The 23862-nt window shown below is 47.5% G+C and overlaps 6 protein-coding genes across 6 annotated transcripts; 1 reads left to right on the top strand and 5 right to left on the bottom strand.

The window, feature by feature from the left end:
• Positions 1 to 418: 418 nt before the first annotated feature.
• On the bottom strand, positions 419 to 8883 carry MESR4 (misexpression suppressor of ras 4). The gene is made up of 4 exons (XM_017073061.4): positions 8134 to 8883; positions 7693 to 7768; positions 5288 to 7586; positions 419 to 5237 (listed from the first exon to the last, which is right to left on the bottom strand). The coding sequence occupies exons 3-4, from the start codon at positions 7566 to 7568 to the stop codon at positions 1030 to 1032; spliced, it is 6489 nt and encodes a 2162-aa protein (XP_016928550.2). The 5' UTR covers positions 7569 to 7586; positions 7693 to 7768; positions 8134 to 8883; the 3' UTR covers positions 419 to 1029.
• A 326-nt stretch (positions 8884 to 9209) lies between these two features.
• On the top strand, positions 9210 to 10249 carry RpL18A (ribosomal protein L18A). The gene is made up of 2 exons (XM_017073066.4): positions 9210 to 9234; positions 9663 to 10249. Exons 1-2 carry the CDS (start codon positions 9217 to 9219, stop codon positions 10176 to 10178), a joined length of 534 nt encoding a protein of 177 aa, XP_016928555.1. The 5' UTR covers positions 9210 to 9216; the 3' UTR covers positions 10179 to 10249.
• Positions 10238 to 11376, bottom strand: cyp33 (peptidylprolyl isomerase cyclophilin-33). The gene is made up of 3 exons (XM_017073065.4): positions 11098 to 11376; positions 10643 to 11026; positions 10238 to 10585 (listed from the first exon to the last, which is right to left on the bottom strand). Exons 1-3 carry the CDS (start codon positions 11296 to 11298, stop codon positions 10268 to 10270), a joined length of 903 nt encoding a protein of 300 aa, XP_016928554.1. The 5' UTR covers positions 11299 to 11376; the 3' UTR covers positions 10238 to 10267.
• A 131-nt stretch (positions 11377 to 11507) lies between these two features.
• On the bottom strand, positions 11508 to 12081 carry LOC108009062 (serine palmitoyltransferase small subunit B). The gene is made up of 2 exons (XM_017073067.4): positions 11947 to 12081; positions 11508 to 11733 (listed from the first exon to the last, which is right to left on the bottom strand). The coding sequence occupies exons 1-2, from the start codon at positions 12077 to 12079 to the stop codon at positions 11552 to 11554; spliced, it is 315 nt and encodes a 104-aa protein (XP_016928556.1). The 5' UTR covers positions 12080 to 12081; the 3' UTR covers positions 11508 to 11551.
• Positions 12082 to 12337: 256 nt separating this feature from the next.
• Positions 12338 to 18840, bottom strand: Cc2d2a (Coiled-coil and C2 domain containing 2A). The gene is made up of 7 exons (XM_017073062.4): positions 17321 to 18840; positions 16305 to 17253; positions 14170 to 14453; positions 13392 to 14114; positions 13090 to 13328; positions 12901 to 13024; positions 12338 to 12613 (listed from the first exon to the last, which is right to left on the bottom strand). Exons 1-7 carry the CDS (start codon positions 18818 to 18820, stop codon positions 12422 to 12424), a joined length of 4011 nt encoding a protein of 1336 aa, XP_016928551.2. The 5' UTR covers positions 18821 to 18840; the 3' UTR covers positions 12338 to 12421.
• A 136-nt stretch (positions 18841 to 18976) lies between these two features.
• Positions 18977 to 21916, bottom strand: eIF3b (eukaryotic translation initiation factor 3 subunit b). The gene is made up of 4 exons (XM_017073064.4): positions 21738 to 21916; positions 21298 to 21613; positions 19686 to 21238; positions 18977 to 19427 (listed from the first exon to the last, which is right to left on the bottom strand). The coding sequence occupies exons 1-4, from the start codon at positions 21850 to 21852 to the stop codon at positions 19339 to 19341; spliced, it is 2073 nt and encodes a 690-aa protein (XP_016928553.2). The 5' UTR covers positions 21853 to 21916; the 3' UTR covers positions 18977 to 19338.
• Positions 21917 to 23862: the final 1946 nt, after the last annotated feature.

The following is a 23862-nucleotide window of genomic DNA, read 5'->3' as shown; positions in this document are numbered from 1 at the left end:
GCAACTACAACAACATTAGCCACCTTGTCGTGGCTTATTTGCATTTACTTTGGCATAATCAGAGTCGGGAACGTGAAATTCCTTGCTAGGATATTAGAGCCAGAGTCCTAACGGGTGGGTTAACAAGTATTGGATTTATTTGTGGAATTCCCTGAAGGCAAACTGCTTGAGAAAAGATTACTTTTTAGATTAACAAGAATTACTTATATACTTTTCTTTTCAATGCTAATATATTTGAATTATCCATCACATGCCTCTAATTATTTAAAATCTATTATTCATAAGACCCATCCATTTAACCGAATCCTTTTTCAGTACCCACCAATTATATATCCCAATGCATCGTTGATTACCATATAAATTGATGAACCAATATTAGCGCTTTCGCCGTAGTGACCAAACAAATTAGGACAATTAGTTTTGATAGTTTTTGTTGTATACGTCTCACAATGTTGCATGTTTATTTTCTCATAATCCATTGCATCTCGATTTGCAGCTGGCTTTCGATTTGTTTGTTTTCTAATCATAGTCATTACATGTATATATATGTAGAATTAGTTATGTACTATACTTGGGGGCTTCTATTTATAAGTGTATACCCTATTTCCTAAGTGTTTATGGGATCTCTCGCGTAATCTAGATATTTTACAAATTGCATACGAAATATGCAGCCATCGATATTTACATACGATTTAAGTGGATATAGAAATATATATGTATTACTTGATAAGCTTTTTGCAGATATTTAAATTAGCATTAGCTTAGCTTAGGCTCTCCTCGGAGAGCCTCTTTGAGCCTGGGGTAACAATATTCCCTCCATTTTTACAATACGTTACTTTATTACTCTAGATGTTTTTTTTTAGTAGTTTTTAGATAAGATATAGATCTCATTCTCAGTTGATCGCCGAGAACAAGCGACTACATGTTTTTATCAATTAATAAGCGTAATCCATTCTGTAGTGGGGTTTGTAGTTATAGTTGATTTTTTTGTGGTAGGAGGAAGCAATGATGCAGTTAAGCCGCCCCCTTTCATTGCGGCTTGGCGCCCTGATAGATTCCCTCCGAGTACTTAGGTCTGCACTCGGCGCAAAACCACTTGCCCTGCGGCGCCACCATGATTCCCACACACTCGAAGTGGAACCACTCAATCAGGCAGTTGTCCCCGTCGCATGCGATCATCTCGGAGACCTCATCATAGGGACAGCGACAGTAGCAGTACACGGATTCTCCCTCGCGAGCGAGACGCGCTCCCGCCGGCGGTCGAATGGGATACCGAATGTTGTTGGCCTTGAAGTACTGCAGCGTAGCGAACCCGGGATTAGGCAGCAGGGCAGGTGGAATGGGTTGGTTAAAAGCAGTAGCAGCAGGAGGCGGTGGAGGTGGTTGAACCGGCAAAGCCACCGGGGGAGGCGGTGGCAAAACTGGAGGAGGTGCTGGTTGCGGAACTGCCAAACTGGTCACATTAATCTCCGCATCATCCTCATCAGAACTGCTGTCACTGCTGTCTGTCGGCGGAGCTGTGGCAGGCAGCAGGCTGGGTCGAATCTTGAGAGTCGGAATGGGTGGCAAGTGATTTTCTCGATCTGGCTTGTGGCGCTTGGCCGAGCGAGATCCTCCTGCTCCAATCAGCGATCGCTGCTTACTCCTCTTCCGCGACGATCCTGCCAAGCCGGTTCCACCATTGCTGTGCGAGTGATGGTGGTGACTATTGTTGTTATTCCTATTACGCTGTTTGGGCGGTGTGGGCAGATCCTCCTTGGCCCAGGTCAACTGTGGTGGCGGCTGTGGTTTTATCAGCTGCATTCCCACCTGTAGTGGTGGTGCAAGGATGGTGCTCATGTTTTCATCGTCGCTCGTGTAGCCATAGAACTTGTTGGGTCTTCGCTGACGTTTCGAGCGCTTCAGTTGGCCATCGGCATCGGAGCAACTGCTGCCCTCACTCATTCTGGTCATCGAAGAATGCAAATGGCGATGGGTTAGTGGGGTGATGGGAAATAAAGAAGATTCTTGGTGAGACGGAATAGGAGTGGGTGGCTCCAAAGGCGCTATCATCCCAGGCATTCCGATCATCCTGTCCATGGGGAGAGGTGTACTAGCCATCTGTGGCATCTTGCCAGACCTACACGTAGACTTGCGTTCCCGCTTCTTTTTCTTATTTCTCACCCTTTCCCGCTTATCTGCAAAAGCAGACGCCTCCTCAGGAAGGGATGGCGTCGAAGGTCGACTGTTCTCCACAATGTCGTAATTGTTGCTCGGCCGCAGTGGTGCATGCTCCGCCAGGAGAGCCTCGCGTTTTTGAGCCAGCAGTTCATTGGCCAGTTTCTGTGGATGGGAGTCGTAGAACTCTTCATCTGTATCCGAGAAAGCAGTATCGAAATCCGACTCATTATACAGCGGTGGTTTCGGCGATGGTGGAGCACCAGAATTATGGTTTTCATTCACGGCAGTCAATTTATCGTCGTCCTCTGGAATTCGATCATTTTGCTGTCCGTTTTTGAGTGACTCTGTGCTTTTCTTCAGCTTTAGCGATTTCTTGCGCGACCGCTTCTGGGGCGATCCTCGAGCGATGGAACTGTCCGAATCGTCGGAGTCATCGCTGGAACTGCTGCTGTTGCTGGAACTGCAGCTACAGTTTGAGCCACAGGAACAGCTTGAAGAATCCGAGTCCGATGAGCTGGAGCTGCTGGAACTGTCGCTATCGCTTGAGGCATTCTGCCCTGGAGTTTTGGTCGATGCCTTGCCGGATGATTTTTGTTTTACGGGCGATGGTGGTGGTGTCCGGTGCAACTTGCAGTAATCGTGATCAGACCAGGCAACATGAAGCTTGGCAGGCGGCTGATTGACCAGCACTGCCTCTCTTTCCTCCTCCTTAACCGCCTGATCCTCCGGGATGACCGACTGATTTTGAAGCAAGTTTTTCCAAATCGAGACATCCACTTGATCTTCCTCCTTTTTGGGCTCTGATTCGTCGTCGGCTTTGCTAGCATCCAAATCCTTGTCTTTTTTGGAGCCGTCAATAAGTGTTTCCTTATCCTCCGGCTTGAGCTGGCCATCCAGTTCGTCGGCATCACTTTCCGAGGATGGGGAGAGCATAACCTTGGGCATGCCCAGGTCATCCACAGACGATCGCATAGGCAGAACTGGCTGCTCCTGGTGGCTGCTTCTCGGTGCACTGGAATCGCTGTCTTCACTGCTATCAGACTCCGAGAGATTGGGTGCGATGAGATTGAGGTCTTCCAAGGATTCCTTGTTGCGCTTAGACTTTTTGCGCCGCTTGCGATTCTCAGATTTACTCACTGTCTGCTCTTTTACAGACTCCTCCGATTCCTCCTTCTTTGCAGACTCTTTATTGGTTTCCGCCGCAGACAAGAGTTTCTCTTCTTTTTCATTTCCTTCTTTCGTTTCTTCGGCCTCTGGTTCCTTTTTGATCTCCTCCAGCTTTTGGGCCGTAATATCACCATTCGTCGGCTCTTCGGGAACTGCTTGGGTCAGTTCCTTTACCACATGACTGCTGGCGTGCTTGAGCAGGAGCTTTCGCGACACAAACTTCTCCTCGCATCCCTCCTCCGTGCACGCATAGCGGAAATCTCCTGAGTGCATCCTTTGGTGCACCTCCAAGTAGATGGCCTTGCTGAAAACAAAGCCGCACTGCTCGCATGGAAATTGCGCCGGCGGCACACAAAAGTGGTAGACATGCCGCCAGCGCTTCTGTAGACATTGCTTGCAGCTTGCACTCTCCGTTCCGTGCTTCCAGAACAGATGCTTTGAGATGTCCTGCTTGTTGCGGTAGGCAATACCGCACCGATAGCACAAATGCAGCAGCTTGTGCTTCCACACGTGCGACGAGAGCTTCGCCTGGCTCTGGCAATCCTCCAAACAGATGTCACAGGCCTGGTGCTGTTTCCTCAGGTGCACCATCAGCCTAAATGCGGAAGGCAATGGAGCCATCTCGCACAGGCAGCACCGGAACTGGAGGTCATATATACTGCCGGCCACCTCGCCCGGACAAATGTGACACAGAATCTCACTGTAGCTGTAGAAGTTGGTCTGACACATGACGCACATTATGTTTGACTTGATGTGCATCCTCCTGTTGTGGGTGTACAGCTCCTTGTGCGTAGAGGTCACAAAGCGGCAGGTGAAGCACTCATAGATTCGCTCGTTGAACGGCTCAGCATACTTGCCAGCTTCCACACTGCAACAACTGGCTGCATTCATATACTCGTTCTCTAGGTGCGGGAGAAAGCTTTTTAGCCTCGCAACAATCGTCTCCGCATGCAGCTCCTCTGCCGTGATGCTGTCCACTGTAGCCGTAAACCGGTGCTGGCTAATAATATGGAGTACCAGCTGTTTTCCATTCACTGCGATTCTTCGAGCATGGTTACAGTACAGACACATAGCATAAACAGATTTCAAGCACAGACGTACGAAATCAACCATGGAGAATCGGTCAAGAGGACGATCCAATTGCAGATCCACCGTGTGCGTATCAGCTCCTGCCACCATAATGCCGTCGGCAGGTGGAGGAGGCTCAATGAGAAGCGGTTCTGCAACCTGTAGGCTTTCCTGTAAAGGTTGAGCTCCCTCCTCGGATTCTTCTTGTTCCTTTGCCTGATCTCTACTATCCTCAATTTCTGGTCCATTCAAGCTGTCATCTATGTCCATGCAATCACTACCGAGGCTGTTGCGACGCACTGCATCGGGACGGTCTTGAAATTCAGTAATCACAGCTGGTGGAGGTTCGGGCAGATTAACGTGATTGTTGTGTGGTGACGCAGGCGGCGTGAGTGACCAGCGACGTTGTTCCTCTTGCTGTGGCTGCAGCTGCTGAGGAGGATCCACCACCTGTGGCGCAACATTTTCCACCTGTGCAAGGGCCATGATTACCTTGGATTGCTTTTTGGTGATTATATCCGCCTTGGTTCGCTCAATGTCCAGCTTGGTGCGCTCCAATTCCGCAAGAACGCGATTCAGCTTAGCGGAAGTCGAGTCATCGAAGCTGACCACCGGCGGCTGAATCGGAGGTGGTGCCTCAAAGGGTAAGTCCTCGGGTGGTGCAGGCACAGCTTCTTCCATTGCTTGCGTCGTTTCCAATTCCTCTTCCTCCGTATCCGTGCTGCTAAGAGCTGCATCAACAGACTTCTGAAACTCTTTGGGCACGCGTAACATAATCTTGGGCACCACCAACTTGGGAACAGGAGGCGCTGGGGGTTCTTCGACGGGCTCAGGCGCTGGAACTATAGAATGATTTAGTTATGTGATTAATGAATAATGCGCTATAACTTACAGTTTTCAACCGGGAAGGGGTTCTGAAGTTCTGGTTGCAGTGGCGGGTTCTCAAGCTCCGCTTGCAGCGGCAACTGCAATGACGGTTGCTCCGGTATTACCTCTATAGGTGCGGGTTGTTCAACCACCTGCTGCGGAGGCGGAGGCGGAGGCAGTTCCGGCGGCCTTCGCACCTTTCTCTTCCTTCGTATCGGCTTTCGTTTGTTATTCTTACAGCCCATGGCATGGCAACCCTTTTGGCCGCACAAAGCACATGGCTGCATGAGCTGGGAGCAATCGTGATCTTCAAACTCAGAGCCCTGCACGAAGGTGGCTTGGCACGTGCAACAGACGAGATGCCTTGCCCTATCCTCCGTTTTCTGCTGAAGTGCCCACGCATCCTTGGCGAAGTGGCTCTGGTCGATATCGTGCTTGTTCTCTAGATGCAGCGACAGCTTCTCCACACTGGGGTACACGTGGTTGCAATATAGACAAATGTAGCGCTGGTGAACTTCTCGCATGTGGAGGAAAAAGTGCCAGCACTGGTGCACACTGCTGCATTGCGCGCATCGGAAGAAGCGCTCCTTCTTCTGTAGCAGCTGAGAACTGCTCGTACTGACGCTCCTGATACCGGTGCACTGGGCCTGGTGCTCGTTCAGCTGCTGGAAGCTTTCGAACTCAAACTGTAGATTGCACTTTGCACAATTTAGGACTTGGCTCTCCAGCGGGGCCACGGGTGGGCCCACAGTGGGATTCCCCTGGAGGCGTTGCAGGAGCAGCGAGGAGACAGAGCTACCTGTTTCGACCTTTGCTTGTTTCTCGGGTTGGCTGACGAAGGAACTTTTGCTGCGCCTGCGCTTCAGGGAAAGCTTCAGCGTCTGCACCCTGGCATTGTGCTCGCTCTCCGGATGATCAATGACCAGCTGGGGCTGCGAAGCAGAGCTCACGGTGCTGCTCCTGCTACTTGTGCTCCTGCTACGGCTTGTTCGAACGGGTAGAATCAGGGAAAGCGGTGGCTCCTGTGGAGCGGTTGAGTCCTCCACTTTTGTGTTCTTGCCAATGTGGTTTGTTATCACAGACAGTTGCTTGGGCTCCTCCGGCGTTTGCTCGGATTCCACTTGCTCCTTCTCCTCTTCCTCCTGCTGCTTCTCTTCTTTCAAAGCTTGATGAGCCCCATTCAGTTTGATCATCGGAACGACCTCTTCATTAGGTTCCTTCAACTTGACACTACGAACTTCATCTTCCGAATCCGACTCGATTTTAATGACATCCGAGGGAGCACCTCCGTCTTCGCTGCTTGGAAGATCTACATCCATAGTCAACGAAGGAGAATCCACTGTATCGGATCCGTCTAGAAGAGATTCGTCAGCACGGTTCGATGGTGCTTTATCCCCTTCAGGTTCTGCATTGGAAACATGCTCACCAACAGCATATTTATAAATATCTTTTGAGGACTGGGACTCTTCCTTTACATTTTCGTTCTGCAAAACAGGACTGTTGGGATCTTTAATGGATAAGAACTCCTTTTCTCCACATTCAGAGTCTGTTTCCAGATCTATTACTGGCGTGGTCAACAGTTTTTCCTCGTCCTCGCTTTCGGAATCTTTATCGACAGATGGGAAATATTTTTCTTCCATTTCTTCACTCTCTGCTTCCTGTGGCAGAATATCGACAGCCGACTCAGCGGCTTCAGACACACGTTTTACGACTGGAAAATCTACTGGCTGCTCTTCTGCATCGGATAAGAACTCGCTTTGGTTATCACTTAATAAATCGGCCTGGTCAACCACTTCGGTCTTTAGTTTGATATCACCCAAGAACTCCTCATGTGGAATTTTTGCAGGTTCTACGAGCTCCTCTGGGATATCATCGACCAGCTCTTGCTTGACCAGATATGTGGATGACGGAGCAGCGTCTGCTGGAACCAATAGAGATGCCTCGTTCTCTGTTGTTATTGTGGCTTCTCCCCCGTCAAGTGGAGATTCCTCTGTCGGCTCTGTCTCTTCCTCTGGCATGTCTCGGCAGTCCTGGCCATTTGCCAGGGTTAAGTCTATCAAGTCATCGGCGCTCTTTTTCCGCTTTCCTTCGCCCTTTTCCTCCTGGGCGTTGTTGTTCTCGCTTTCCTCCTCCGCCAGGCCCAGCGCATGATGAGGCTCCTCGAAGTCGTCTTCCTCGCCGGCAGCTCCTCCTCCTCCTCCAGTGGTCGCTCCCACTTCAGAGCCCGTTCCCGATCCTGTTCTCGCTTCTCCATCATCTCGGTTAGACGTTAGCTTGGCTTGTTGCTGATCCAATGCTTCCATCATATTTTCTGCATTCACACGCTGTACGGTCAAAATAAAAAGCAAAATCATAAAAGGGGGAACAACAAACAATCAGAGCGTTAATCGATTAAACGCACTTTGGGCCAAAAATTATTATATTCATTACCTTTGCATGCCGTTGGCGTTGAGTCCGTTCCGGTTCTCGCGCTCTCTATTTTCTCTTTTCGTTGTTCTATACGCAGCTGAAAGCGAAATGAATTTATTATTACGTGAGATATTAGGTCTGGCATTTGGACGAAAAACAAAAAAGAAATGTCAACAAATTTGTATCGTTTATGCGGGGCTTTATACGTATTTTTCTTGATCATTAAATTTGTACCGCATAAACATGCCACAAAAATCACCGGTCATTGAGTTTTTTGATTTAATTTCCCAGCCCTGGTACAAAATCTAAAGCCAAAATAATTTAAAATACCAAAATAAATGGTAGCAAAATGACAAAAAGGCAGCGAGAGCAACTTACTGCTAAAAATAAACGAATTTACTTGAAACATTCTTGGAATGGACACTACAATCACATGTACAGCAATTATGCACGTTTATTTACCTGCTCCTCTCCTCCTGTATTTGTTTTTGCTGTTGTTGCTGTACCCCTGCTTAGGTAGAATTTTCCCACAAATTGTAGGCGGCAGAAAGAGAGTGGGGAGAGAGAGAGAGAGCGACGAATTTACGCGCGCAAACCGCAAAGAGAGAACGTAGCCAAAACAACAACCGATTTCACGGAAGTTCGCTGCACAACTGAACAACTGAACTGAACCAAAAAGAGACCGAAACTGAAACCGAGAGGCCGAGAGATTTTTGCCCAGCGGATTGGATTGGATTGGCCGAGACGGAGACAGCGACGGAGAAGGGGTGCCCCCACCCCTCGGCGTACTTATACAATTTACGCCTGGTTTCAAATGTTTATAAACGCCCAGGACTCTCGGCTGCGTTATGCAAGCGGATTTCACAATTGCACGCAATGCTTTTTAGCTTGGTCCCGACGAACAATGCGGAATACTCGTCTTTTCGCCTTTTTGCGCGTCTCTCGTGAGGGGTACAAAATTTTCTTCTTTTTGCACGTCGCCGTCCACGCTTTGCATTTTATATTCTGCTCACTCTGTGCGCGCACTTTTCCGCCGTATTTTAGTTGCAACACTTGGAGTATTGTACGGGGATTGGGTGTTTCACAATTTGGCTGCGGGGAGAGCTCGAATTACGCGTGAAAAACAAGTTTTAAGCAATATTTTTCGCCTTTTTTTACAGCCAGGCCATTGAAACACGCGCAGAAGCTAGCGATGGGCGATGGTTCGATAGCTCGCGCAGCGTGCTGGTGTGACTGCCAAAAGTGCAACCCTGCGACGTGCACCGCTGCGAGGTTGGCCAGCGGTTCAGTGTAGACATATCGATAGGTGGCAAGTAGTGGCGAGAGCCGTTTAAAATATAATCTATTGGAGTAGATTAACGTATTTATAGTTTTAATTATCAAAAACGTAAAGGAAGTGCTTGCAAATTGCCTTGCTCACCTGATCTTAGTGATTACCACTCTCCAACTTAACCTATCGATAGTGTTTGCCATCCCTGAATCGAGGTTCAGTGTCATCCCGATTTGACAAGCTCTTTCCGTTTCCTTTTCGCGTGAACGTCCAACATGAGAGCCAAGGGATTGGTTAGTATTTAAGAAAAAAATGATTTAAGCAATCATAAGTGGCGTTTAAAATGTGTGAAACAGCTAGGCAAACATACAATGCATGCAATGCAATCGTTGGAAATCGTAAAACTACGCAATTTTTGTGTAAAACTGGACTTAAGAGTACAAGGTGCCGTCGCCTATGTTTTTCAAGCTACTTTTCTTGAAAATCACTTCTGTTACTTAGCTTAAGTATTTAAAATTCATTCTAAAAGGTTCTAAAGCGACCCCAGCCAATGTGAACCGTTTAAGGCGTTTCATAAATTTAATTTTAAACTACTCTGCGTCGCCGAAAACATAACCTCGAAAAACCAACTGCCATGCGTGTGTTTGTTTGCCTACTTCTGTCGGCATTTGTTTACAATGTTTTTCAAGACCATTTTTACTAAACCCAAACCCATTTGCAGTTGAAGGAGTACGAGGTCGTGGGCCGCAAGCTGCCCAGCGAGAAGGAGCCCCAGACGCCGCTCTACAAGATGCGCATCTTCGCTCCCGACAACATCGTGGCCAAGTCCCGTTTCTGGTACTTCCTGCGCCAGCTGAAGAAGTTCAAGAAGACCACCGGCGAGATCGTGTCCATCAAGCAGGTGTACGAGACGTCGCCCGTGAAGATCAAGAACTTCGGCATCTGGCTGCGCTACGATTCCCGCTCGGGCACCCACAACATGTACCGCGAGTACCGTGACCTGACCGTCGGCGGTGCCGTCACTCAGTGCTACCGCGACATGGGCGCCCGCCACCGTGCCCGTGCCCACTCCATCCAGATCATCAAGGTGGACTCCATCCCTGCCGCCAAGACGCGCCGCGTGCACGTCAAGCAGTTCCACGACTCCAAGATCAAGTTCCCACTGGTCCAGCGTGTCCACCACAAGGGCAACAGGAAGCTGTTCTCGTTCAGGAAGCCCAGGACCTACTTCCAGTAGGATTTGCCTGCAGCTTTTTCACCTATATGACTTAGTGGATTTTTCAATAAATGCGATCGTTGAAGAGTAAACTAGGTAAACGAGCGTCTTTATTTGAGTTCTCCGCAGGCGTAGATGACAATCTTTTGGCTGGGAGTGCCCGACTTGGAGCCACACCGCTCCATTTTGCGCACCACCTCGGCGCCACTGATGACATGACCGAAGACCACATGCTTGTTGTCCAGCCAATCTGTTTTCGTGGTGCATATAAAGAACTGCGAGCCGTTGGTATTCGCCCCCGAGTTGGCCATGGACAGAGTGCCGAAACTATTGTGTTTCAGGTTAAAGTTCTCGTCGTTGAACTTCTTGCCATAGATGGACTTTCCGCCGGTACCATTGTTATTGGTAAAGTCTCCGCCTTGGCACATCTGTTAAAGAGAAGTGGTTAGGAATGGTTGTAGGGAAAGCCAGGCTGTCAAACTTACAAACTCTGGGATCACACGGTGAAAGGAGCAGCCCTTGTAGCCGTAGCCCTGCTCGTGGGTGCACAACTGGCGAAAGTTCTCCGCTGTCTTGGGCACTACATCCGCACGGAGGAGCATCACAATGCGACCGGCATCGTTGCCACCAATCCGGACGTCGAAGAAGACCTGTGGGTTGCGTTTCTCAGCTTTCTCGATGACTGCTGGCCCCGTGGAGGGGGTTTCCACCTTCTCCGCCTCCGGATCGCCTTCCGGCTGCAGTGTGGCACCCGCATGCTTCTGCAGCCAGTCGTCATCCGCCCAAACGGGCTTGAAGCTGTCCTCTTTAACGCGCACCGGTTTGGCCAAATTCACGCGGATTGTGCGGCCACAGAGCTCCGAGTCGTTCTGAAAGTGTAAGTAGTGTCTGAAGATTGTAAGACATCTATGTATGTGTCATCCTGCTTGATTTCACCTACCATATTATCTATAGCAGCCGCTGCATCTTCGCTCTGTTCGTACTCTATAAAGGCGAATCCCCGGTGGCGTTGTGATTCGTAGTCGGCCGGCATCTGTATGTCCGCAATATCGCCAAAGGGTATGAAGGCATTGTTCAGCAGTCGCTCTGTCACCTCGTCGGCCAGGCCGCCCACATAAACGGTGCGTTTGTCGTTCGACATGGTTAAATTAATTAATTAATTAAACAAAACGGAGCCACAAAAAATAAACAAAATGTTTATCGAAGTAGGAATACTCGATAATTTATTGCAGCTATCGATTAATCACTTTAAACAATCGTTAGAACGGGTTTCCACCTAGGTGGCTGTCTTTTCTACCTGTTGAACCTGGCAATGCTGTAAAAGTTTAAACTGGTATTTAAACGCAACCGTTATTTTCTTAATTATTTATTGATTAAGATAAGCTATACTAAGATTATGTTATTAATGCTCCACTTTCGTTGCCGCAGAAGCCCTCGATATTCGAATTGCAAGCGCGGTTGAGATTTTGCATTGTTTCCATTGGCCACAGGAGGTGGAAGACAGTCACACAATAGCCGGGAACAAAAGCGACGGATGCGTAAAGAATTAGGGAAACAAAGCTGCCCAGAAGCACATCTAAAAGAAGGAAAATAACCTGATGAGACTTATGTAGCCATCCATTAGCAGGTCGGCTGTTCGTCGACTGGTTTTTAATGACTAAGACCGACTGGCTGACCGGCCGAGATAAGATATCGATGAGTAAAGACAATATATCGCGCCAAAGTTACTTTGTAGATATGTACGTCCTAATCTCCCCCTTCCCGGGGACATGAGCCCTGGACTACTTACTCAGGAACACCTTTTCCCAGGGCTCACAGATGGCGATCTGTGTGTTCAGCTCGTAGAGCAAATACAGCCATTTCACATAGCGCTTGAATTTCGCATAATCCTCGGACAGCTTTTGGAACATGCTTTTGGACATGGGCTTGTGAAATCGATGTTGACGGTTCTGGGGTGCGCGGCGAACTAGCCCCGCACCAGGTGCGCCACCATTTCCACCTGGTACTGGTACCTGCGCCCCCTTATCACTCCGTACAACTACACGCTTTTTTTTCTATAAATACATATATATATACATTTTTCGGGCTGTAAACCAAATTAAATAGATTTCATTTCGGCCTCTTCGGTCGACAGTTGGGCGTTGCGATAAAAATCAGACCATGCGGCTACGCTTGCACTTGTAAACTGAACTGATAGCGACCCCGAATCTCTAATGGCATGGGGATTGCCTCTGGCATTTGCGATTGGATGCGTGATTGGTGAATCACACCACCAGTGGCACCACGGAGAGCAGAAAGAGCCACACGGACAGCACGTCGTTGGCGTGGGCGTGCAGGTGAACCGCCACACAGAACTCCACCGAGGCGTCGTGGTTGTAGTGGATGCAGGTGGTCCGGATGCGCTCTGATATCGCCGCCAGATTGGTGTAGGCAAAGTTGAGGGTGAAGCCATAGAGCTGTGTAGGAAAACAGGGTTAGTGATCGATTGCGATAGTGATTGATGAGGTGGGGTGAGGTAGGCCAGGTGTAAGTTTGTGACGAGCAACTGATAAATTCACTGGGTGAATCCCTACCAGTGGAAAATTCTAAGGTTTCGACTTTTCGTTACAATGTTGGGTTTCGAATAAAATCCTATCTTGACATACAAATCAGGGAGTGAAAAACTTAAGTCATGGAGAGTTACCACTTAAAATTAAATCCTTCTAGGTATTATTTATATCTCCCTAGCATAAAAAAAACTTACTCTGTAGTTTGGAAACTCCCGTTCCAGTTGCTCGCTGTAGACAGGTTCATCATAGCGGCCTCTGGAAAAAGTGGAAAGGTTTTCCATATCGCTGAGGATTTTCTGGAGTCGCGGTTGAAAGGCTCTGTGGATTACAATCATATGTTATAGGTAATATATAATCTATAATTAGTTGACGGAAATACGCACCGATTCCAGATGGTTTTCCGAGTTGTGCGCCAGGCACTGATCTTCTTCATGACCTTTCGCTCAATGTCCTTCTGCAACTGGCTGAGATCGTAGCTCCTCTTGTACAGATAGTCCATCTTCTGGACCCCACTGTGAGGGGCAGGAACTCGTCGGCTGAAAAGTGGAAACCAGCAGGCGCCATCGTGAAGATTAAAATTGGTCATGCTGACACGGGTTTCCGTCTGAATATTGAAATGGATCTGTGGATTTAATGAATATTACGTGATAATACAAGGAAATGGCAGCAATCTCTGATAACTTACATTCTGTTTCCCCACTATACAAAATATTCGCCTCAGTGGACAATGTACATCCTGCAATTGATATCTTTTGCCACTCGAGGGGGACACAAGGAAGAGCTCGGCAGTCTCCGGCTGGCGAAAGAGGACAAAAGAACACTCGCCATGGGGACAGGCCACGCCCAGGATCAGCCAGCATTCCAAGCCCAAGGAAAGCAGGTAGTTGCAGAGCAGGACCCCCAGATCCTTGACCGAACACCAAGTGCTGTCCAGCAGCGCTTGATTGTCCAGCCAAACGCCACGGAATCCCTGGCAGGGATCATAGCTGCGGAACTGGCTGAGAAGCGACACAAAGCGACATGAGCTCTCCAGGGGATTTTCTCCAGAGGCCGCCGCTGGCGGAAGGGGCACTGCATCCAGAAGTCTCGTGAGGCACACCCTCTTCCCCTGGGCCGTGCATACCAGAGGTTCCACATAGCGCTGTGGCTGGGGCAACAGCTGAAGGAGTTCCAATCTCCTCTCGCTGAGATACTGCATCATTTCTGGCTTCTCGGCACAGGCCAAGGCACTCGAGTGCAAAGGCAGAAGGTCTCCACCACCGGGCTCGATGCTCAGGTAGAACCACAGATGCACTGCCTCCTTGAACTCGGGATACTGATCCGTTGACATGTTGGTCACCGAGTCTATCAAAGGTCGCTTATAGCCCACCAAGACTTTGGGCATTGCCATCTCGATGCAGCCCTCAAACTAAGAATATTATATGGTTATATAAACAAATAATTTCTGAAAAGTTATTATTCACCTTCCGACTGGCTAGAAGACTGTTGATAGGCACCCGAAATTCCCCCAACCAGTTGCACTGAACCCGCTGATACACATCAGATGCCTCATCGCTGTACTGCTGCTCTATTAGTTCGTCGAACAGACTGATCTTGAGGTCCTCGCGAAGATCGCCGAATTGGGTGTGGATCTGCAGCTGCAGTTGCTCGTTCCAGGTGGGATTGCTGCCCTCGGCGGTGCGACTCCGGCACAAACGCTGTCCATAGCTCAGGGTCACAAAGGGTCGGACATTGGAGTACATGAGAGCTGTTATGGGGTAGAGGGCGTTGTATTGTATTGTAGTCGATGTATAAATCACATTTGGGAAGATTGGAGGTTTGACATCATAATTCCATTATCAAAACTTTGATTGTACAAAACTACAAAATCCATTGAAGAATCCCCCTCCCTATTCTTTTAAGAAAAGTTGTGAGGTTTGTTATAGAACATTTTAGTTAAATGAGTCATTCTAACCCCATGATTTCATTATCAAAAACTTGATTGGTAGATTGTAATAATTATTCTCGTACCTTTATATTGTTCTTTTTTAAAAAATCCGTTTCTAACATTAAGTGAGTCACTTTAATCTCATATTTCCTTATCAAAACATTGATTGGGTTCAGTCAGTGGGTCAGTGAGAAATCTTTTAAAAGAAGTTAAATGGTTCTAAACCCATGATTTCATTATTAAAACGTTGCTTGATTATACCCGTTACTCGTAGAGTAAAAGGGTATACTAGATTCGTCGGAAAGTATGTAACAGACAGAAGGAAGCGTTTCCGACCCCACAAAGTATATATATTCTTGATCAGGATCACTAGCCGAGTCGATCTAGCCATGTCCGTCTGTCCGTCTGTCTGTCCGGATGAACGCTGAGATCTCGGAAACTATGGGAGCTAGGCTATTGAGATTTGGCGAGCAGATTCCTGAGCTTCTTACGCAGCGCAAGTTTGTTTCAGTACAGTGCCACGCCCACTCTAACGCCCACAAACCGCCCAAAACTGTGGCTCCTACAGTTTTAGTGCTAGAGTAAAAATTTTAACTGAAATGTATTGTTCTTATCAATACCTATCGATTGACCCAAAAAAAAGTTTGCCACGCCCACTTTTACGCCCACAAACCGCGAAAACCTGTGACGCCCACAATTTTCATGCTAGATAAAAAATTTTAACTGAAATGTATTGGTCTCGTCAATACCTATCGATTGATCCAAAAACAAATTTGCCACACCCACTCTAACGCCCATAACGCTTAAATCTGTATACCGCCGGTAGGTGGCGCATTTTAATCTCGCTTTGCTGCTTGCATATCTCCATTTAGCTGAGTAACGGGTATCTGATAGTCGAGGTACTCGACTATAGCGTTCTTCCTTGTTATACCCGTTACTCGTAGAGTAAAAGGGTATACTAGATTCGTCGAAAAGTATGTAACAGGCAGAAGGAAGCGTTTCCGACCCCATAAAGTATATATATTCTTGATCAGGATCACTAGCCGAGTCGATCTAGCCATGTCCGTCTGTCCGTCTGTCCGTCTGACCGTCTGTCCGTCTGTCTGTCCGGATGAACGCTGAGATCTCGGAAACTATGAGAGCTAGGCTATTGAGATTTGGTGTACAGATTCCTGAGCTTCTTACGCAGCGCAAGTTTGTTTCAGTAGACTGCCACGCCCACTCTAACGCCCACAAACCGACCAAAACTGTAACTCCTACAGTTTTGATGCTAGATAGAAAATTTTAACTGAAAAGTATTGTTCTCATCAATACCTATCGATTGACAAAAAAAAAGTTTGCCACGCCCACTTAAACGCCCACAAACCGCGAAAACCTGTGACGCCCACAATTTGCATGCTAGATAAAAAATTTTAACTGAAATGTATTAATGTCGTCAATACCTATCGATTGATCCAAAAAAAAATTTGCCACGCCCACTCTAACGCCCATAACGCTTAAATCTGTCTACCGCCGGTAGGTGGCGCATTTTAATTTCGCTTTGCTGCTTGCATATCTCCATTTCCCTTTGAGTAACGGGTATCTGATAGTCGAGGTACTCGACTATAGCGTTCTTCCTTGTTTTATATTATTTTTTCCCCTTATGTAGATTACCACTCAATTATTACTCACTCTGTGTGACGAACAGACTGGTGCTTATATCGCCTCCAGTGCTGGTGCGCCGCTCGTTGAGATTCAGGATGTGGCGACTGCGCACTGGCACCCCCGTGGCCCTCACCACGTGGAGGGAAACGCTGAAGAGCTTGAACAGATCTGGGCCGGACATCTGGCCCGACCAAACGGGTGGTTCCCTGGGCAGGGTAGAGGGCTGTCCCTGGAAAACGGAGCAGATAGCACGCCAAAGAGCCGTCCAACCGGTGGCGGTGGAGTGATCCGCATCCTCGGCAAGGAGGAGCAACGGCAGAGGCGTGTTCATGGCCTTGGCCCTCCTGGCACTGTGGCTGCTGATCACCTCGTACAATAGCTGGAGGAACTTCCTTCCGCGATGCTTGTGCAGATCGATGGGGTTCCAGTAGGTGCCCGGTTCCAGGAGCTGAGTAGTTCCCAGGCCATCCGGTAGCTGCTCCTCCTCCGAGATTTCGTGCTCCAGGGCAGGCACAAAGCGCAGCTGCTTGGTGTGCATATTCTTCTGCTGGTGACGTGAGTAAAGTAACTGGAAACGTCGATTTTCCAGGAGCTCTTCAATGCCACAGAATAGGAGCTGCTGTTCAGCGAAGATCAGTGGAGGCAGCGTGCTCTTCTTGATCCTTCCACTGGGTGGTCTGGGACTAACCAGTTCTTTTGAGGCTTCTGGCAAAGCGGTGAGTCTTTGCGGCATTAAGGTCTGACGCAGTGCATCCGGAAGTCTCTGTACATCGTCCAGTTGGAGGGCACCTCCTCTTCCCTCTGCGGTTCGGTACTCGTAGTATAGGTAAACATCACCTGCCAACTGGTTGGAGGACGAGGAAGTCTGGAAACTAAGTTTCTCCTGCACTGCATCCTCCTTGGAACTCAACAAGAGCGCTGTGCTCATCTGGGCCAAACGGCGACTCTTTGGTGTCAATGTGGACTTCTCATAGAGCTAGACAAGTAAACAACCAAGATACATTTTATATTTAGAGGTAAACGTAATAAAAACGAATACACACCCATATGTTAAGCTTCTCCGGCAGGGTCCTCTCCAGCAGCACTCCAATACACTCGTTGATGGTTATCAGCAAATCCGGCTCCAGGCGATAGCTCCTGCTCTGCCCCACAAACTGACCGTCCAGGAAGATCTTGAGAAAGTAGTTGCGCGCCCTAGGCACCTGATCGCCGCCTGGAATGGACAACCTGGCAGCCGCTTCATCCGAATGCAGGCGGAAGACCTCCACAAAAGGTTCCTCCGGGTCCTTGAAGGCCTTGTCGTAATCCTTCCTCAGGCTGGCCATTACCCGATCGAACTGGGGTTTCCTTGGCGGCTTCGAGTGGCCAGGCGACTTACGGCTCCTGGAGTCTTGTTCGCTCCAGAGTCGCAGTCGGGTGTAAAAGATCTCCAGGTGCTCGCGGTAAACCTCGGCCAGATCCGTTTCAAAGCTCTCCTTCCACGCGGAATAGGAGGCCTCCAGGTCGGGTGGATGGACCACCCGAAGACCCAGCTGGAAACGAGTGCATTGGAAGCGCTGCTGCCGGCGCAGTTCCTTTAGCTTGGCCCACTCTCCCAGCAAACGCTGCAGAAGATTACGCTGGGCAGCCGACTCTGAGTAGTAACGTTGCCTCAGCTGCCGGGTGAGCTTGAATTGGCGCTTCACCTCAGCCGTCTGATCCTCGCCAGCTGAGGCGAGCAGTTTAAGAGCCACCTGCCGTGCAATTTCTAGTTCCTCCCCTAGTTTCTTACAGATCCTTAGTCTCTTTTGATGACAGTAAACATCGAAAAGATCCTCCAATTGCTGGGCCAGTTTATGCTCCTCCAAAAGCTGCGGATGCATGCTGAAACGAAGCTGCTTTAGGGTTAATTTTAGCCAACGTCTGGTGGGCAAGCCCTGGAACTCATCCGGATTCATGGGGGCGAAGAACACGGTTTGGAAATCCTTGTGGCAAACAGTTCGATAGAGGGTGTCATCCACCAGGAACCTTGGGGGGTTCTCCTCACATAGGTGGGCCATCAAATCAGAGCTCAGTTTGGTGGATTGGCTCTTAGCCTGTTCCTGGTAGCGATTCAACATACGGACCTGTGAATCTTTCAACTTAGTGTCACCCACATGCAACTGAAAGTGCAGGGTATTACTAGGTCGGTACAGCAAACTGTCATCGTAATAGTGCCGCTGCTTGAAGAGCTGATTCCAGACCACCGGTGGATCCTGCAGATCGATTTGTATAAATGTCCGCGAGGGCGATTCCAATGGTTCTGCAGCCAGTTCCCCGCCAGAATCTTCATCGCTCTCCCTCCCAATGCCTTCCTGCACAGGGGAACTCTCCTGCGGAACCTCAAACTCGTTTCCGTGGAAGAACTGCTCGCTAAGTGCCTCCAAGTCGACTGCTTGACCAGGTGAGTTGCCTTCCGCCTCCCTCAGCAAATTCTGCACCTCCTGCTCCCTTTTCCGATAGCCTCTAGTGGTATGCGTCTTGCGTTTCTTCCTCACCGTCTTCTTGGGTGAAGCGTTCTCCATAATTATATTATTAGTCCAAACAGAAACCGAGTAATGAACAATATTTGGCCTGCTTTGCCGTGTTTCCTGGTTGCTAATGGCAACTGACTCGACCAGTGTTTCACCTGCTCAGCAATCGTCTATCGCCTTTGAAAAAATAAAAACATACCCCGAACATATTTTGTTTTCGTTTTCTTTTTGCTGTTTACATACAAATACATCGCAAATCTACTGTTAGGCATACTGGATGAAGGGGTGTGCTTAATAAAGGTCATTTAATTAGGTGTTTATGTTGTTTTAGCAAGTGCTGATTTTGTTGAAGTTTACTTTGTGGCTTATAATTCGTATTTTGTATGTATAGGCAAAGGTTCCGCTTAGTGTTGTTTGCAAGCAGACGCGTGCTACCGGTTTGAATAATGGATTAGTGTCCTGGCATCAACCAGGACGTAGACGCGTCCCGGACACGAAATGTGAGGCGACAGGATCGCTTCGAAGTAGGCAGGGGACGACAGCGTTATGTGTAGCGTGGAGGGGGTCGTCTACTCCAGCAGGGTGACTTCTTCCTTGACTAAAAATTCAACAATCTCTTCATCCACTTCATCAGTTTCCAAGTTGTCTGTATCCACATCTGTTGAAAAAAGAAAATTCTTTTCAATAATATAATGTATACATTTCTATCAACCCCGTCCTCTATGAAGTGTCTAATGTCACGTTGCACACTATCTGATATCAATCTTGAATGGCGATCAATGTCGGAAAAGGACTTTGAAAATATGTAAAGTATTAGTTAAGCTGTTTGATATATCGGTTCTATAAGAATCCCTCTTAATAAAAATCTATGCCAAGTATAAGGTACGCGGAAATATATATTCTACAAAATACTTACGTCCACGCAGCATGACGCGACGACTCTTCTGATCCACCCACTCGGCGATGCGCTTGTTGCGGTACTCCATGAAGGTCTCGCGCAGCTGGGAGCGTTTCTCGAGCAGCTCCTTGGAGGCGCGGGTAAGACGCAGGCGATCCTTCTGCTCGAAGGCGGCGTAGTACTTCTTCAGGTTCTTCTTGATCTCCTTCTGCTTCTCCTCGCTGAGCAGGGTGGGAGGACGCGGGCGCCACAAAAACTGCACGAAGTTCTTGAGAATGGTGCGCTTGATGATGCGACCCTGGAACGTGTACATGTTAAAGCCGGTGTCCTCCTTTACTTTCCAGGAGGAGACTCCAGTCACAACGTAGCGTCCAGTGGGATCCCATTCAACCTCGGAGGCGCGGAAGTGATCCGGAGACGCGCTGATGATGTAGTCGTTTGTGGAGTCCACAAACTCAAAAGTTCCCATGGTGAGGTTGGCCATCACGATGAATTGGCCGCGTGGCGACCAGAACAGATGGGTGCACGACTTCTTTTCGAGGCGCTTCACCAAACTTGGCTTCACGCCCTTGTTCACCTCGTAGAAGCTCACGTTGGAGGAGTTGGGTTCGCCGTGGATGATTGAGAACTTGTTGCCAATGGGCTCCCAGGCGAAGGCCAGAATCAGCTCGCGAATCTCCACAGAGTCCACGGGAATCTCCTTCTCGCGCATGTGGAAGATTTCAAAGTTGTAGAACATGCCCAGGAACTTGACGTCCAGGTCCTTCTTGTCCTTCTTCAACTTGGAGTAGCGATCCACCTTGACGCACAGGTAGTCGCCGGACTTTTGCCAGTGCAGTTTGCAGTCGGCCACATGGAAAAGGTTCTTGTTGCGGGTCTCGCGTTTCTTGGGGATCTCCATCAAAGTGACGCGGGCGGGTATTTGGTTCTGCTCCTCCACCCAGTAGGCGATCACATTGTCCGTGGGCGACCAAGAGAAGCCCCGAATGCCGGGAATCTTGATGGACTTCAGGTCCAGCAGATAAAAAGAGGGCGTCTCGTAAATGTGGATCGAGTTCTCGCCCATACGGGCCACAAACTTGTCGTCGTGAGACCAGCGGAACATGGAAAGCACCGACATGCCATCGGCCACAAACGAACGCTTCTCGGCTCCGGTGCGGATGTCCCAGATTATAATCTTCTGTCCCGTGGGCGTCGGTCCGTAAGTGACGAGATAATTTTCGCAAGGCGAAAACTCCACGAACTGGGTGCCGGTATGGGGGAACTTCTGGATCTTCTGGAAACTACTGCCGCCCCAGATGGCGACGCCGGGCTTGTGGAAAGTGACCACATACGTGCCCAGGGGCGACCACTTGACGAAGGTGTCAGTGAAGCGTTCGCGGGTCTCCAGTTCGAAGGGTTCGGGCAGGACGTTCTGCCAGAAGCCAACCTGCACGCAGTTGGGCGCGGTTTCCGCAGCCACGCAGTACTGGTCATAGGCATCCGGGTCGTTGATGAAGTTGTACAAATCGCTCTGAACCTTGAAGGTCTGCACGGTTGGAGGCTCCCACTTCTCCGGGATGTTCTCGTACCTAGAAAGATGGGGATTTTAGCAATTGCCTTTAATTATAGTCCTTAAATTCAGGCTTACTTCTGGAAATCGGTGAAGAGATTAACGGCAAAGGTGTGGTTCTTGTCCAGACGATGGTTGTTCAGCTTCTTGACGGCCTCCTCTGCCTGGCTGGCCTGCTTGTACTCCATGAAAGCGTAGCCCTTGGTCTTGCCCTCCTCGTCCACGGGATAGACCACATTGACGATGTCGCCGCAGTGCGAGAAGAGCTTGTTGATCACCGACTTGAGCTTCTCCAAGCGCACCGGCTCCACCTTGGGGATATTGTCCACCACCACCACGCTCTCGACGCCATCCGCCTCCGAGGGGCGCTGGGCAAGCATGTCGCCGAGCAGGTCTGAAACAACATCGCAAATGTATATTTAATTAAATATGCAAACTTTCGCACACCGCACACGGATTTAAATTGAGGTTAGATCGCCGCGTGTGCTGGTGCTGCGCTGGCAGTCGGGGAAATTCACCTTCATCGCTGATATTGTCCACAAAGTTGGGCGGATCCTCGAAGTTCGGCTCCTCGTTGTAGTCGCTGTCGTTCGCATCCGCACCGGAGTGCTCCTCGCTTTTCTTTTTGGCCATTTTCAGCGATCTATTCGCAATTTTCCGTCATCAAACACACACGCACAAAGTGAAAAAGGTAGAGTGAGATGCCGCATTCACACAGCAAAGCAATTGAAAGTAGTTTTGTGTGAATGGTGCAGTGTTGCCAACATTTGCTGAGAAAAAAAAGCCGTTTTCAGCGGGAAAAGGAAAAAAAACCGGTTTTTTTGCCCAATAAAGCTGGAAAAAAGCGCAAAGATTCTTTTGCTATTAAAGAAAATATAAGTATCTGTATTTTTCGAAAAAAAAAATTGAACAAAAAATCACCAGGTTTATCGTTTAGCTTTCTTTTAAATGAGTACAAAATAATGTTTTATTAGTATTAAGGAGAATTTGAGCTTAATAATTATTTTATATATTTAATATGTCATCTTCAACATCAACCGTGTCATCCTTTATATCCTTTATATCCTATTAGCTTCTTAAGTTCTAAGGGGACTTTGTAGTCTACGCAACATTTTTTGTGCCGTCGCAACCCATATCTGTAATTAAATAAGTTTTTGCGTTTTGTAATTAAGTTTATAACAAATTGGCGCTTACCTTATGCACAATATTGAGTTAAGAGTGGTAACATCCATTCTATTTCTCAGTTTTGATTTCACAATGTTTACTTGGCTAAACGCATGTTCTACTTCAGCGTTGGACCATGGCAAGGACAACATCTGAATCGCAAACAAAGATAATTCAGAAAATCGTTCGTTGCCCCCAGAGTCCTTGAAAAGATTTACTTCCGCCCAAAACTTTATTGTATCGTCAATGTTCTCCCATTTTAATAGGTGTATATCATTATATTGGTTCAAGAAGGACAAAAGCACGCTAAAGGTTTGTAATTTGTTACATTTTTCCTTTTTTCTTAATAATAATGTTTAATTAATTTTTAGGTATTCCAGCCACGTCATGCGAGTCAAAAAGAGCCTTTAGCAAGGCGGGCCAAATCATTTCAGATCGCCGTACCCGGTTGAAGTCCGATATCGTTGACCAACTTATGTTTGTTAACAAGATAGCTTTACAAAGTAATCCCTTTAGAATATAAGATGATCTCAATGGACTGAACTTTTGTTTTTGTTTTTATTTTTTATTTTTATTTCTTAGCATGTTACTTGAATAAATTACTTGTTTTTTTAGTTTTAATACAAATTCCATCAATATTTTTAAAATTATATTTTATAATACAATTATGGAATCCATCGATGTTTCATCGATGTTTTTTGAAAAAACATCGATGTTTGCACACATTGAAAGTAGTTTTGTGTGAATGGCCAACTGGGCATCTGAGTTGGCAACGCGGCGACCAGATTGTGATAATTATTTCGTATATCTGTTAATTTTTGAATGTATTAAAGCTATTAGCATTGTATTTGTATATTTACGCAAATATTTTATTCTGTCAGTGTCTCAATTTTTAAACACGAGTGTTGTTACGATTATAATAATGATCTTTCCAATAAACATCTATTTGCAGATTTAAAGCTTCCTCTTTGGATGTTACTTGGCAGCGCTGCCAGACTGGTGAATGTGATCCACCTAAACAAAATCTTTAATATAGTAGATATTTGGAGTATATCCGGTACTGTTTAGTTGTTGCAATAAAGTCGAACAAGCCGACATTGTTCCGGCTTGAATTTTTTTGACATAGTGACAGCGTCCGAAATTCAATTTCAATTCAATAAAATTTCTGGAACTGTGTTTATTGATTTTCAAATTGTTGAATTAAAGTTGATGGCTTAAATTGTTGAAAATTCAAGTCAAAATTTTAGTAGTTAAAGACAGCGACTAACTTAATTCAATTTCTGGAATTTTTTCATTTGGTTTTCAAACAGCTGTGATTTAATTGCTAACAAAAACTGGTGCAGTTTTACTTGTCAACCCGATTTTTAACTGCTTAACAGTTCACAGGTTTTTTAAATTCCAAATTATAATGCAAATTTAATTTGTATTTGTAACTTTCGACAAACAGTTGGTTAAAATTTCACAGTTCAAAAGTTTCGG

The sequence above is a fragment of the Drosophila suzukii genome, chromosome 2R (genome assembly GCF_043229965.1).
Source record: "Drosophila suzukii chromosome 2R, CBGP_Dsuzu_IsoJpt1.0, whole genome shotgun sequence".
NCBI classification, from domain to species: Eukaryota; Metazoa; Arthropoda; class Insecta; order Diptera; family Drosophilidae; genus Drosophila; species Drosophila suzukii.
This window is presented reverse-complemented; position numbering and strand designations above follow the sequence as displayed.